Genomic DNA, 16,108 nt, shown 5'->3' with positions numbered 1-16,108 from the left:
AGGGAAAAGGGGGAAAAGGAGGGGAAAGGAGAAGAGAGGGGAGGAGAGGAGAGGGGAGGGGAGGGGAAGGAAAAGGAGAGGAGGGGAGGAGACTTCCTGGTCTGGAATTACCACAAACTGAAATTACTGATAAGGAAAATACAAATTCTTGGTGACACCTACTTTCTACAACCTCCTGTGCAAGACTCCTTCCTGTCAGTAGCTCCCCATTTCATTTAAACTTGAACCTGAATGGCTGAAACCCAGTTGAGGCACAAGCTGCCAGGACTACATCAATTTCTTAGTGTAAGGTCTACCTGCCCTGGAGTGATACCACAAGCTGGCAGGAGACTAGCAATGGAGAAAACCCCAAAGCGCATCATTAACAAAAAAGCATTTTTGGACGCCTCCCATCCGTTTGGCTCCTGCAGAAGAGCCTGGAAATTCAGCTACTGCCTCTCTTGTTGCCTGTTAATTGTGGTTAGAGAGCAGTTAAGAAATATCAACGGCCAGGCCCCGACATCAGACAGAAGCATGGGATTCCAAGAAGGTGGGTAGAGCCACTGTCCCAGGACAGGAAGTAGAAACAAAGAGATTGTAAGGGCTAGCTATGGAGGGACCTTAGGCAAGCACCTCACTTGTTGGAGCCTTGGTATATATCAGCCTGAGGTAGAGGTTGCGGGCCCAACCAGGTAAGGCCGCACAGCAAGGGCCATAGCCAAGAATGGCAGACACTAGATGACCACATGGTGACCTGGCCACTGCTGGCATCCCTAAGTCCCTAGGGTCCAGCTTCAGGCAGATGCCCACTGAGAATTGGGTGTGACAGGATAATGGGCATCTGAAGAGGTGGCAGTGGGGACCCGCACCACGAGGAGAAAGGGCAGATGACAACGACGACGAGGAGACGTACTTGAAGAGGCTGGCTTCCGCGGTGTCCATTGCCCATTTGCATATCTGGAGACTCTTCCACCTTTCGAACAGTTCAGACTGCTTCACCCTGTGGGAGCAGTGAACAGGGCAGAGGAGGAAAAGGTCAGGCTGTACCCACACGGTCCCTGAAAAATCCACCTTCAGTCTGTATCCGCACATCTTAACCACCTTCACCTCAAGCAAGTCGACTTTCGCACGTGCTTCCCCTCAAAGGCTCACCATACTCTCAGAAAACTCTCAGTAAAGGAAACAAGACCACTTCCATATCAGAATGCCTGCCCAGCCCTGCACTACACAGAGTACTAGGCTCACAACCATGGCGCTCCCTCCCCAAGTAGGTCAGGAGGAGGAGAGAGACTTGAGACTCTCTTCAGAACAACTCCAGGCCCTTGTGATGCTGGCTTTAAACATCTCTGCACCAGGATGTTCCCTAGCACTGTCAGGAAAGGGGACAGTGTCTAAATAGGTGACTCTCTCTTATACTGAAGCCCACAAAAGATGATAGCTTTACCAATTATAACTCTACTGTTACATCAGCCTGAGCTCCAAGCTCCCTCAGTGCTGAGATGCACAGCAAGTGTCTGGAAGGGCTTTGCTGGGTAGCACGCCTGACCAATGAGCTCCTGGATGGACCAGAGCTCAGATCAAGTCTACTTATTGAACACCTCTACTTGGCCAGGTGTGAAAATACAGGAGTAGATGTGGCGCCTCCATACTTGCATGGAGATCCCAGGATAACAGGGAAGACTTGTTTCAAAGAAGCACAGACCGCCTTGTCTGAAAAAGGGAGGAGAAGCAGAGCCAAGGACTGGGGAAGCGACTGCCTCGTGGTTGGCCAGAAGTTTCTTGAAGAGAGGAGCCTTGCACAGAGTCTTGAAATGATGTGTATGTGAGCCACCGTGCCAAAGTGCAGCTCAGTTAGACTGAGTACAGAGGCCCTTTGGCAGGGGCATGCCTGGTAGTTAAAGGAACCCCCTCTTCCTGCCTAAAGCAAGCCTTCCTTGCAACTTCCTCGAATCTCTAGCAGCAGCCCTGCCCACCTCGGCCATCAATCACAGGGCGGCACCTTTGCTCACCCACTGCTCCTCTCTCCTTACCTCTGTGCAATTCACAGCCCCCTAGAGCAGGATTGGCAACTGCCTCAAACACGTCAGAGAAATGCAACACTGCCAACCCTTCAGGCCAGGACCCAAAGCTTGACTGTATGTACCCAGGATCCAGACCTTATTCTGGGTGTCTCCCTTACCCTTGTCACCTCCTGGGCCAAGGTCAAGGCTTAGACACCCAGCCTTGAACCCTGGCTCCCTCCCCAACTCAGTATGACCTGGGTAAGTCCCTGAATCTCTCAGGACACTGTTGCTCTATCTGAGAGATGGCTCTCCCATGCTCAGCCCTGCTCACTCCAGAGGTTGTTGGAGAGAGCAAATGGAGTCACGTGTGTAAAAAGCCACTATCTATACATATGCAGAACACCTTCACCTTCAAGATGAAGGGCTGACCCAGATCGGCTCTCCTTTCTCTCTCAGCACCAACAACATGCCAGAAGAAAAACAAATTATTCAAATCTGCCAGGATAAGAAAAAGTGTGACAGGGACAGCTGTCTCTGGAAGAATGCTCTCAGCAGGCCCACAGAAGGAGAAGAGGAGAGTCAAGGATTACAAAGTCTCCTCCCCCAACCCCCACTTCCCAAAATTCTAAAACCAGGGGCATGGCCTGAAAATCAGTAAATGGCCGTGAGCCATCAGGGCTGGGACCAGAGCTTGGTGTTAGATAGAGTACAAGCCTATCCTGCAGGAGGTCTTGAGGTGGACCCCTTCTCCTCAGGACTGAAGAGAAAGCAAAGAAACAAAACCATTCAGTCCACTTCACACCGTGCAACTTCCCTAACCAGATAGTTGATGTCCGATGATGTGCGGAACTTCATTCCTCTCTAAAGTCCACAGCATTCCCTGTTAAAGATGGGAGCATTTTGCTCCTTCATCTCCAACTTCTTCCGACACAGAACTAGCAGCTTCTAATTGTTTTCCATTTGAATATGAACAACCAACAGTAACTGAACCTCCCTGGAGGGGACAGAACAAGATAAACTACCAGGTAAAATGACCACAGAGAAAGCTACTGTAAAACAGACATCCTTGATGTCCCAAAGATATCCAGTACAATCTCACTGCCGTAGGCAAGGATGCTCTAAGGACAATGCTCTGGAGAGAGTGCATCAGAAGGGCTGCAAGATGACACTGAGGAATTTTATTAGGATGGAGACGCAAAGGAGCAAAAGAAAAATGACAGAATTAAAACACGTGCAGATCCTATCTCCAGAAGATACGGCAATTAAAGAAGACATCGGACATCCACAGCCACCCTTGGAGAGACAGGGGGTGGGGGAGAGAAAGAGAGAAAAAGAGGGAGAGGGGGGGAAGAAAGGGGAGAGATTATGTAAGCATGAAGGGACCCAAACCCTTCTCTCTCGTCCACTGTTTCCTGGGACTTGAGAACAGATAGAAGTAAGGGGAACACAAATCAGCTCTGGGTTCTAACCTGAAAGGGCAAAGGTGATGCCAACAGCCTTGTCTTTTGTGGCCCAGGACCTAGAGACACTTAGCTGATAGAAAAACAAAAACAAAACCAGCCAACTCAGGTAAGCCATCCATAGAAGAGCTAGAACTAAGCAGTGTATCTTAGATTAGTTTGTTTTCTAACACTAAGACTAAACACCCGAGGCTGGACACACTGACAAAGGAAAAGCTCTGTGGGGTTCAGAGTTTAGAAACGGGAAGTTCCAAGATCAGATGGCGCCATTGCATTGCTTCACCCTCTGGCGAGGTTTCAGAAGCTGTCATGGGGCATGACAGAAAGCTTGGGATAGTTAGGAGTCCGGTTTAATCTTTTATAGCAACCAGTACCCACCCCTGAACTCCATGTGTGTGTCCGTGCATGTGCATGTGTGTACATGTGCACACATGAGGGAGTGTGCATGCTCAAGTATGTGTGTGTGTGTGTTAGTATAGTATAGTATAGTATAGTATAGTATAGTATAGTATAGTATAGTATAATATAGTATAGTATATTGGAGCATGCATGCTGGAGTATGTGTGTGTGTCTGTGTGTCTGTGTGTCTGTGTGTAGTGTAGTGTAGTGTTCTTGTGTACCTGAACACACACATTCAGATGCACAGGCATATACGTGTGTATTTATTTGTGTGGAGACCAGAAGTCACCCTCGCCAGAGCGCAAAGCAATGGCGCCATCTGATCTTGGAACTTCCCATTTCTAAACTCTGAACCAAACAGAGTTTTTCCTTTGTCAGTGTCCAGCCTCAGGTGTCAGGTGTCTTACTCAGTGACATTCCACCTCAGTTATGAGGACAGGGTCTATCACTGAACCTGGAGCTCGCCGTTTTAGGGAGACTATCCAGCCAGAGGAGATCCAGAGACCTTCCTGCCCTGCCCCTCCAGCTCTGGGGCTACATTAACCCTAAGGATCTAGCTGCCTCCCTCTAGGCCCCACTTCTTAAAGTCTCTAGCACATGAACTCTTGGGAGCAAACCACAGCGCCCTTAAGCAGGGAAAGGTGAGGAGGGAGTTGGGCTGGAAGGAGAAAGGTGGAATCCTCACTTGTCAAAGCAGAGGATCTATGAACGAGGGGAAAGTGAGCAAATCTCCAGCAGCTTGCGTGCATCCCTCGGATGGATAATGGTGCTTACCACAAGGAATAGCTGAGAGTCCACATAATGGAGCTAGGCTGAGAAGGCTGGGGCAAGCTCTGGACTGTTAGTGCTGTACGCTTTTGTGATTCACCTCATCACACAGGGAGCCTCGCTGCCCTCCCTTGTTGCCCCAGGTCTTCCAGGGCCTGTGATATTTACCTACTCTGTCTGCACCCCAATCTCCTCCACTTTCTCCACCCACGTGTTCACTGTACCCCACATCCTGAGCCTGTGCAGTGTCTAATCCAGAGATACCTGGGCTCAGGACCTGACTTCACTGAGCCCCACTTAGGAGAGGACACAGCCTTTTGAAAACCGTTCTGGATCTGAGCTTTGCGGGGTACAAAGGACCTCCTAGCCCAGAGAGTGGACCATTTGCTAGTGGCCCTGGCTCCAGGCTGCTCTGTTTGACCTCTTTGCTGGACTTGTCTGTACCACACCCAGCTCTACAAAGATAGAAAAGGAAGCCAGAGAGGTGTGGCAGTGAACGACTTGTGGGTGAGAACATGAAGTGGCAACCGAAGGTTTACTTTTTAAAACAGACACAGGACTAGGATCTAGCATAAATAATTTGGACAAGAATAAGCAGCAGACATTTTCATAACGAATCACCACAGAAGAATTAGATTCCTCATGCCTCTGACACTGTCCGGAAGCAGGGCGCTCTCCACGTGGGTGTTTTCTGGCTGACTGATTTTTACCACTGATTTGAGAAATGTTGCATCAAAGTTACTCCCTCGGGAATCACACATCTCCCTGTGTCCTCCAACAAAATACCAGCTGACACTCTGTGTGCCCAAAGGGACAGTGTGTGCATCCATCCATGGATGGGATTTGACCTTTGCCCTGTTATTCAGGTCAGTCCTGCTGTGATCGAGGTCATGGGACTAGGCTGGAACAGAGCAAAGACTGAGAGTACCCAGATAATCGGGACAGCAGCCGGCCTCTGAGCTCTCCAACATCTCCTGGGGAGGACACACAGACCCTCAGCTTAGGAATCCAGGAAGGGATGCACCAGGCTTGCTATTCCCTGCGTCCCCATAGACTGCCACAAGTGATTTCCTGTGAATGGCCCAGTCTTGCCTTTAGTTGCGATATGCCTTTTCTTCACTATACTTCCACAACTCAAGTCCCCAGACAGAACAGCTGCCATGGAAGAAATCGTCTATGCAAGACTGACTAGGCCTGAGGCCAACAGCTAGAACTGCTATTCATCTCAGGAATCCATCCTGAGGAACGAGACAAGGTATCCTGAAGACAGAGAGAAGAACGGATGGCAACTGTGGAAAGACCTAAAGCCCACCAAAATGAGTCTGCAACAAGGGGCAAGTGTGATCGCAGCCATTTGGGCAATCTGAGACTGTTCTTTACTCTCTGAAGTATTTGTCTGTGGGTTCAAATCTAAGTGTCTTGGCAATTTCTCATTTGGTCTCTAAATATCAGCAATAACAACAACTCTTATTGGCTGAATTATGTCTCCCCAGAATTCATATGTGTGACTCTTAACCTCAGTGTGACAGTATTTGAAGAAGGGGTCTGAAGAAGGAGAAGGAGAAGAGGAAGGAGGATGAGGAGGAGGAGGGAAAATGGAGTGGGCCCTGGTCCATGGCAGGTGCTCTTATAAGAAGAGAATAAGACACAAGACGTAGACCAAGAGGCAGCTGTGAGGATGTGTTGAAAGGACAGCCGTGAGCAAGCCAGGAGGAGAGGCCCCATGACTCCTCTTGATGATCCTGCCTCCGGAACACGGAGGAAATAAAAAGACTCATCTGGGGCTCAAGAGACAACTTGATGGTGTAAGCACTTGACATGCAGGTATGAGGACTGGAGTTCTGATCCCCGGGTCTCATGTGAAGGGCAAGTAGACAGGATGGTTGGCCTATAACTCCAGCCTCAGAAAGCTAAGACAGCAAGCTGGCTAGCAAGACCTGCCATATCATTAGCTCTGGGTTTGACTGGAAGAGCCTGCCTCAATGACTAAGATGGAGGAGTGATGGGGATGACTCATCAACATCGTACCTCCACATGCACATGCATTAGTTCCCCACAAACTCGTGTTTTTTGCACACACACGCATGCACACACACACACACACACACACACACACACCAAAAAAATAGAAAAAGAAATGAAATGGCTTGATAATGGCTTCTGTGATGGAGGGATCACCAACAACACACAGAAGACAGCAGTGTATGGGCTTACACTGCACTTCCTGTCTGGACCCGGAAGCACCCATGAAGAAATTATGTTTTCTAATTTAAAGCTTAACTGTTTTTCTTTTGAAACCCGAGGAACACTGCCAACAGGGGTTCCCTGGGATCCCAGTCAACCACGTAAGGGCCTTAATTCTGAGAGATGATAAGCAGGCACCATCAGCTCCCACCTGAGGTCTGAGTTGTCACGTAACTCCTGGGAAGTATTCCACAACATCTATTAAACCACGCTCCCGTGTACTGCCCCAAATCCTGTCTACCGGTTTCCGCAGTCCCCAGAAAAAAGACACAGGTACACCACGAATCCTCCGGTACCATAGCTTCCATTTTCCTCCTCACATGCTGACCTACAAGCTGCTCTGGTCCTTCTGAGCCAGGACCCAGCAGGGACCTTCCTGCCTCAAGGGCTCATACCAACTGTCCCATTTAGACTCTTCTTGGCCTAATTAATAACTATCACCCCATAGACCAGAGCCTTATCTGCCCTTTGTCAGCAAACCCTTGCCTGGCATCACCCACCCTAGATCAAGTTCTCTGTCACCCTAAGAGTTAGTCTTCTAAGTTAGTCCTGTCTGTTTCCCCACTGTTGCTACGGACTCCGCAAGAGCCGGGACCACAGTGCTGTGTGCTCATGGCAGTGCAAAGTAGACCCCGCAGGAGGTAGGCTTCATCGTCTCTAGAAAGGCACACAGATTGCTGATCGTTACAGGGACATAACCATGACAGACAATCCAGCCGAACTCTCCCATGGGAGGGAGTCCCTCCTGGGACTTTCAGCAGCAGCAATGCATATGGAGTCTATACATCCAAAGGCCTACGTGATGAAGGCTGTTTCACAGGGTGATGCTATTGGGAGGTTGTGGGTCCTTTAAGACCTTTAAGAGGTAAGGCCACAAGCCGGGTGTGGTGGCCCATGCCTTTAATCCCAGCACTCAGGAGGCAGAGGCAGGCAGATTTCTGAATTCGAGGCCAGTCTGCTCTACAAAGTGAGTTCCAGGACAGCCAGGGTTACACAGAGAAACCCTGTCTCAAAAAAAAAAAGAAAAAGAAAAAGAAAAAAGAGGTAAGGCCACACAGTAGGTCTCAAGGTCATTGGGACTGGCTTTCAACGGTGCTGGTGGGAACCTGGTCTCTCCCTCTTCCTGCTTGGTCATGAAGACAACAGCTTTGCTCTACCTCATGTTCCCTGTCATGGCACACTGTCTCAACACAACCCCCAAGACAATGGGCCTGCTCACCTCTGAGTTATTATCTCATTATATATTCATTATAGTGATGGAAAGTTCACTCTCAGAGTATGTGTATAACTCAGAAAAACCACTGCTGCCGATTTTATAGAAGAAAGAAATGGGAGAGAAGAGAGTAGAACATTCATACCTACAGAGTGTCAATGTGCACTGCCCCCACCCCAGGCAATGCCTGCTCCCTATTGTACAAACTATTTCCACTAGTTGGCAGCAACACCTAAGAGGTAGGTAATGCCATCTCCATTTTATACATTCGGGGAGGCTCAGAGAAATTAAGTAATTTGCCCGATAATTACTGTCAGGGCCCTGAATCAGCTTGTGGTTCCAGATCTGTCTGAACACAAGCTTATACTTCCCTTGTGACCCACATACACTCCCTGGCTTCTGGCTGCCAGCCATGGCAGAGTCCTTGGGATTATGTCAGGGCGTCATGAGTCCATATGAGCCAACCAGCATTACCTCTGTATAAATTTTATCTTGTCCATGACCAGATGTGATTGTTTCCAAACAGATCCAGAGCCTGACATAACTTTATAATATAATCTGGATTCCTCCAGGCTGGCCTGCTGGATCCATGGGTGTCACAAGGGAGGGAGGGAAGACTCAAGTGAGCACCCAGTAAGAGGCTTGGGTCCTCCTTCCACTGGCTCTGGGAGCATTGCGGGTGATGGGCCGTGGGGTGAGATGGAGTAAGGGTTGCTTCTTGGCCACTCATAGGAAAATGTATTTAACGAATCTCCACCCAGAGATGCTGTGTGTGCCCCGACACTATGGAAGGACACACCGGTCCTTCGGGAGTGCAGACTTGATGTCTGAGAGACTGGCTACTTCACAATATCCCATTGTGAAACAACTGGGTTTTGTATCACTTCATTAACAAAACCTTCGAAGAAATTAAGATCGTAAAAGACAGCATCAACTGGGCAAGGCTTTAACCCTACTCTACATTCTAATACTGAATTTCAAGTGGGCACACCCAGGCCTCTTGGGTTTCTACTGAACAGAAGAAGCCCAGTGATGATAATCAAGGAGGCTGGTAACTGAGCCGGGGACTTCAATGCTCAGTCAGCAGACATGACTTTGCAAAGGTGGCCCTTTGTTATAAAACATCTTCGAAGCCTTTCCAGTGCCCCATGGAAGGTCTAACTTTCCGTCTGTGACATCTGTCTTGTGTTTCTTATTTCCGTCTGTTCTGGAGCCCGCCCACCTCCACATGCAGCCTCCACCCACGCCCAGCACAGCCTTACTCACATGGACAACACCTTCACCTCCAGGATCTCCTGCCGCAGCTCCAGGCATCTCGTGGAGTTAAACTCTAAAGGCTCCTTGTAAAACTCGAAGTACCTACGAAGCAACAGGGACAGAGGTAACGCAGAGAAAACAGACCAGGTTATCTAGGGCTGGCCAAGGATCCTAGTCCAGCAAAGAAAACAAGCCAACCCACCCTACCACAGGACCAATAAGGGGCTGGCTCTAGGCAGGGCAACCCCACTGCACTATAAGCAAGTATAGGAACAAAGTCCACTTCAGTCACCAGTGAAAGACAGGCACAGGGTTCACTGCCAATGAGTGGCTGGGAGGGAGGAGATGGGGCAGCCTCGATGAGCTCTGAACAGACAGAGCTGGAGATCGGCAGTGCCTAGCAGCCAGTCTGGGAGGCAGGCAGAGAGTTGCCCCATCCTTTCTTGCCCTTTTTGACTTTCTCTTGCTCCTAGGACAACGTCCTGTGACACAGCCACAGGCAAAGTTGAGGCTGTCACCAATTTTTTTTTTCCATTTACAAAGCATTTCCGTTCTCCATCTGTTCCCTTGCAGCTCGGATCCACGCAGTGTTGCCTGTGACATGCCGCATCCTCCTACCAGAACAGCTGATGTACCCACAGCCCTGGAGTCAGGAGTCCCCTTCCTGGGCAGAAGCCAGGTGTTCCTTTCCTTGTGGCCTCTCCTACTCCCACGTGGTTCTTCAGCCGGGAGTGTTGGACAGCTTCAGTCATGAGTCAAGAAGACTGCAGGACCTGACACACAGACTGTGGGGTCTCAGTGGCCTCTTGACAAGTAACCCTCAAGAGCCAGAGTGGAAAAGGCACCTAGGGCCATCACGGAGGGAGAACCAGGAACGCAGGCATCCTCAAAGCATGTCCCAGGACCTTCCCAACTATGGCGGCCGTCACCACATTACCAATCTGACGCTATCGACATGCATATGCTGACTGAAAAATTGTAAAGCGTGGGCTGCAGGAGTAGCACAGAGGTTGGATGCTTGCCTCCAAAAAATTGTTCTGTACAATGAGCTGTCGCCTACTCCCAAAATCAACCGGCTTTGTATCTTTATCATAAAAGAATTAGGTGAGTTCATTAGAACTAAGAATTGAGGATCTCTGAAATATCAAACTCAGCCTCCCTGTATGCTTCCCTCTTGTTTCTGAAGCCTTCTCTGTCTCTCTCACTCAGCAAACTCAACTTCAGAACCTAGGTCAGAGCCTACACCTTTGGGAGCTCTCATGTGGTTCCTCTGCCTGGGCTCGATACACTATGTCTTAATTAGAACAAATAATATATCATATTATAATCTGTCTCTGTATCTATGGTCCTTCAAATGGTGAGCATCTCAAATCTAGAGAATATGACCTTCTTATCTCTTTCTCATCTGCACTATTAAATGGGCATACTAAATACTACATTCCCCAGACTCCTTTGAGGCTAAGGCCCTGGAAACAATTTAGATCCAACCAATCAGAAACATTCTTAAGAAGTTGATTCCAAGCTGCTCTTTGAGAAGCATGAAAAGGGAAATGGGGCAGATGGAGGTAGGACGGTTCTCAGAAACAACAATCATGGCAGCAACTTTGTGATTACATCACAGACAGCAGCGTACATCATGGCCCCATTTCACCATGCTATTAGTCAGTGCAATGGCTAGTCTTGGTTGTCAACCTGACTACATTTGGAAGTAATTGAAATCCAAGTGGCTGGGTATACCTGGGAGAGGTTTTTCTTTATTAAATCATTTGATGTTAGAAGACCCACTTTTAATCTGGATCTTTTGAGGAAGGAAGATCCACCTTTAATCTGGACCCCACCTTCTGGTCTGTCTTCATCACTCTCTACTGCTATGAAGAGACACCATGACCAAGGCGGCTCTTATAAAAGAAAGCATTTTATCGGGGACTTGTTCTAGAGGTTTAATCCATTATTATCATGGTAGAGAGTCCAGTGGCATACAGGCAGGTACTGGAGCAGTAGCTGAGAGCTACATTTTGATGGATAGGCAGGCAGGCAGGCAGGCAGGCAGACAGACAGACAGACAGACAGACAGACTGACTGACTGACTGACTGACTGACTCTAGGCTTGGCATGGGCTTTTAAACAGACAGACAGACTGACTGACTGACTGACTGACTGACTCTAGGCTTGGCATGGGCTTTTAAAACCTTAAAACCCGTCCCCAGTAACACACTTCTTCCAACAAGGCTGGCTTCATCTCCCAATCCTTCTAATTCTTTCAAATAATACCACTCTGAGGTGATTACGCATTCACATATATATAAGCCTGTGGGGGCCATTCTTACTCAAAACACCACATTCCACTCCAATACAAAATGTACAGTTTGAGGAGAAGAGGAGCAGCAGGAACTGTAATGGAGCTAAGGCCAGTGTTTAAGGAGACCAAAGGTTTAAAGAAAAGCCTGTTGCTAAACGGAATAGAGGGAGTGGTGACCTCAGAGCAAGAAGACCTCACCAGCTAAACTTCCAGCTTGTGGAAAGACAAGCTTCAGCAGGAAGGAAGTGACCAATATCAGAAAGCTGATGTGAATGTAATTGAAGGAAGGTGCCAAGTTCCAGCCCCATTAAGCAGCAGAACTTGGCAGCTCCAGGCATGTAGCTCTGGCTTTGGAGTCAAGGATATAAAAAGGGGGCTTGTGGAATCTCCCTCCATGGCTAAGGAAAGCTGCCGAGGCCAGGCGTGTGGCCAGGCGTGTGTTAGGGGTGTCCTGCAGGGAGGCCTGGAGAGGCCATTGTGTGATGCTGTGAAGGTGAAGCCTGGATTAACTTGGAGCCCCCAAGATGTTGGAGATGACAGAGTTGTGGGACACCTGCCAAGGAGAGCTGCCGAGTGGGTGTGAAACCAGCCCAAAAGAGAGAGATGGAGCTGGAGATCTGAAGAGCACTTTGACATCAGACGTAGAAATGCAGAGTTTGGAGTCTGCCCTGTTGGTATGAAGTCTTGCTTTGCTCCAGTGCTCCCTCACCGTGCTCCCTTCCCCCCTTTTTGTAATGGCAATGTACATCCTGTGCCATTTTGTGATGGAAGTATTGAGCTGCTGTTGTTATTATTATTATTATTATTATTATTATTTTATAGGGGTTGATAGATAAGAGATTGCCTTGAGCCTGCAAAGAGACTTTGAACTTTGAATTTTTAAACAGTGTTCAGGCTGTGATAGACTGTGGGGACTTTTGAAACTGGACTGAATGCATACTTTAAAGTATGATTTGGAGACAAGCCTATGGGGTCCAGGGAGTGAAATATGGCTGTCTGAATAAGAATGGCCCCAGAGGCTCATATATATGAATGCTTAGCATCCAGGGAGTGGAATTGTTTGAAAGGATTAGAAGGATTGGGAGGACGCCATGTTGGAAGAAGTGTGTTACTGGAAATGGGCTATGAGGTCTCAAAAGCCCAAAGTCTGCCTGCCTGCCTGTCTGTCTGTCTCTGTCTCTCTATCTGTCTCTGTCTCTGTCTGTTTCTCTGTCTCTGTCTGTTTCTCTGTCTCTGTCTGTCTGTCTGTCTCTATCTGTCTCTCTCTGTTTCTCTACCTCTGCCTCTCTCTGTGTGTGTGTGTGTGTGTGTGTATCAAGATGTAGCTCCCAGCTACTTCTCCAGTACCTGCCTGTATGCCACCAGGCTACCCACCATGATGATAATGGATTAAAACCAATCAAATGCTTTCTTTTATCAGAGCTGCCCTGATCAGGGAGCTTCTTCACAGCAATAGAACAACGACTAAGGCAGAAGTTGGTACCAGGAGTGGGGTATTGCTGTGGCAAGCCTGACCATGCTATTTGTTGTAGAAGTGTGGAATATTTGGGGACTTTGAACGAGAAAAGCAGTTGACCACTTTGAGTGGGGTTTATGGGGTCATCCCAGGAGGAGTACGGAAGACAATGCTGCTGAGAAAGGTGTAGATTATGACGCTGGGCTCCACAGGTTTCAGAGAAGAAGAAGATGACTAAGTGTCCTAAAAACTGTTCTCGTGATATTTTGGAGAAGAATGTGGCTTTTTTATGCCCTTGTCCAAAAATATCTGTCTGAAGCTAAATTTAAGAGCTTGTGATTAATAAAAGCAGCAGAAGAGATTTCAAGGCAACCTTGTATTGTATTGACTGTGTTGTGGGGTTATTAGTAATCACTCTTATATGGATTTATAAGAAAAGGAACAAGCCAGTAAGCAGCACCCCTCCATGGCCTCTCTATCAGCTCTTTGCCACCAGGTTCCATCCCTGCTTGAGTTCCTACTCTGATTTCCTGCAGACATGGACTACGTTATGGAAGTGTAAGCCTTTCCTTTTGGCCATGGTGTCTCATCATAACAACAGTAACCCTAACTGGGACATGGTACGTGTAAACAATGTGGAAGAAGAAAACTTTTGCTCTGTGCCTGCTTGCTCTAGCTCTCGCAGGCAGTCAATTCCTTCACTGACATTAGAATCTTCTTCCTCTTCATAAGTTCAATGTATACTGAAGTCCCCCTGAGACATTCAGCCTTGTGGACTGAACAACTACTGGGTTCTTGGACTGTCCATTGTTGGACAAGATGGATCGCAGCTTGTAAGCCATTTTAATAAGTCTCCTTTTTATTATCTATATATTCATTCTTTCACTATGTTCATTCTATATTCCATGGTTCCACTACAGAACACTGAGTAATACACTCAGTCACTTCAGTTTTCTTAAAGATCCTGAGCTAGGAGTGCCCTTTACAAATCCCTGTCTCCTTTAACTAGCTGATAAGCAGTCTATTGCCTCCAGCTAAGAACAAGGGGTAAGCCTGGGGCCACACAGAAACCCATGACCTTGGCTCACAGTTGTGTAGTTTTCCAGTCACATGGCGGAAAGTAAGGTCTAATGTCTTGTCACAAGCAACCTTATTTGCAACCAGACACTACAGGTGTCACTAAAGCCTTTGGAACCACAGGTTGAGTTAAGTCATGAACCTCGACTGCTAAGAAGAGCTCTAGATACAATTTTGTAAAGACAATCAAGAGCCTAGAGCAGCAGATTTACCCTGTGAGTCTCAACCCCTTTGTGGGGGTCACATATCAGATATCCTGTATATCATATATACATTAGGATTCCATACAGTAGCAAACTTAGAGTTATGAGGTATCAATGAAATAATTTTATGGTTAGGGGTCACCACAACATAAGGAACTGTATTAAAGGCCGCAGGATTAGGAAGCTTGGGAGTCACTGCTTCAGTGTCTTTGGGGAGCTAGAGACCTGCAGACAGATCTCCAGTGGCTACAAGCTGTCTGGGTCACTCCCCCTCTCTATGTCTCTTTTCTCTCTTAGTTTGAACTAAGACACTATCTTCCAGCTGACCAGCCAGCCTCCCCCTCTCCTTCCTCTAACCATCACTCCCTCTTCCTCCAGCCTTTATTTGGTTCTTCTTTCTCCTGAATCCCCAACATCACTCAGACAGGCAACTGAACAGTTCTGAATGGTCCTGTGCCGTGTGCCTACAGGTTCTTAGGCTGGGAGGTTTTTGGAACTGGGCTCACATTCCTTACTGGCCACTCCTTTCGTTTGGGTGTCTATGGCCTTCTAGCATCCATAATCAAAATCTCAAACCTTGAAGTGATGCAATTGGGAGGTAAGTCCTTTTTTTTTTCCACCCTATGTTTATAAGATACGGCCCTTATAAAATATCCTAATAAAATGGGACTGAGCCACTTCGTCCCCTCAGCTACATGAAGATATGGGAAGAAGACACTGTCTATGAACCAGGAAGCAGAGCTCCCATGAAATTTGGACTCCCAGTTGGAATTTGGACTCTAGAAGTAAATTTGGGAATAAATGGAAATTAATTTCCATTGCTTATAAGCACCCGAATCTATGCATTCTGTGTCAGTAGCATGAATGAACCACGATGGCCATTTTAGCTGTGTCATTTCTAGCCCCAGCATCCAGTCTGTACAGTTGACATGACATGGTTGGCGCTTCCAGGAAAGCTTAACAGACAGGGAGTGTAAGAAGTGCTCACTCGCGCTGCCCTGCCACTGAAGCTGTCAGAAGATACCACAGGGAGACCCAGGGAGTGCCACACTCTCTTCTCTCTGCTCAGCTGGTTGATAGCAGAGCTGAGTCAGGGATGAATAACACAGAAGTTTCTCTACCATCTGCTCTGGTGACACTGCCTTCTGCTGAGCTTACCAAACCTCCTTCCGCCTCCCAATGGCTATGGCCCATGCCAAGTCCTGCCTGGGTGTTATGTGTCCTTGGTCGCCCTGCCCCTGCTAAGCACCACAGGTGTGAAGACTGTGTTATTGCTGGGTGCAGTGGCACACACTTAGATCCCAGACATGAGAGGCTGGATCTCTGTAAGTTCCAGCCCAGCCAGGGTACATAGTAAGACCCTAATTCAAGAAAAGTATTTCAGAAATCTTGACCCCTGGCTTCTGCCCAGCAGAGAAGTGACTGTCCCTCTCAGGGTTACTAGAGACCATGACAAACCTAGGAATGCCTGTCATGCCATACAACCAAAGCAGAGCCATTCTCAGACTCTCCCTCCTCCACCTAACACAGTTCCTGGGTCCCTGAAACACCTCTGGCCACGTCATCCAAACTGCCCCATGATGATCTGAAATCTCATCAGGAAAAGAAAATTAACAGTTCTTGCTTCTTCCTCCTACGCTTGAGGAGATCTGATTTTGAGGGTGTGCTGTTCCAGCCTGGTCTCTACTAATGACGTATTGGTGACACAGAATTCCAAGAAACACTGCCACACTTGGACCCCCAAGATGGG

General features: G+C 48.0%; 1 protein-coding gene across 2 annotated transcripts in view; it reads right to left on the bottom strand.

Annotated features, from left to right (window-relative positions):
- Window positions 1-16,108, bottom strand: part of St8sia5 (ST8 alpha-N-acetyl-neuraminide alpha-2,8-sialyltransferase 5) — a 68,244-nt gene that overhangs the window by 13,883 nt on the left and 38,253 nt on the right. For both annotated transcript variants that reach the window (XM_021150930.2, XM_021150931.2), the window contains 2 exons: window positions 9,333-9,425; window positions 893-979 (listed from right to left, as the gene is read on the bottom strand). In XM_021150930.2, coding sequence (XP_021006589.1) covers window positions 893-979; window positions 9,333-9,425 — 180 coding nt within the window. The remainder of the gene's footprint in view (window positions 1-892; window positions 980-9,332; window positions 9,426-16,108) is intronic.

Source organism: Mus caroli, chromosome 18 (assembly GCF_900094665.2).
Source record: "Mus caroli chromosome 18, CAROLI_EIJ_v1.1, whole genome shotgun sequence".
Taxonomy (NCBI): domain Eukaryota; kingdom Metazoa; phylum Chordata; class Mammalia; order Rodentia; family Muridae; genus Mus; species Mus caroli.
This window is presented reverse-complemented; position numbering and strand designations above follow the sequence as displayed.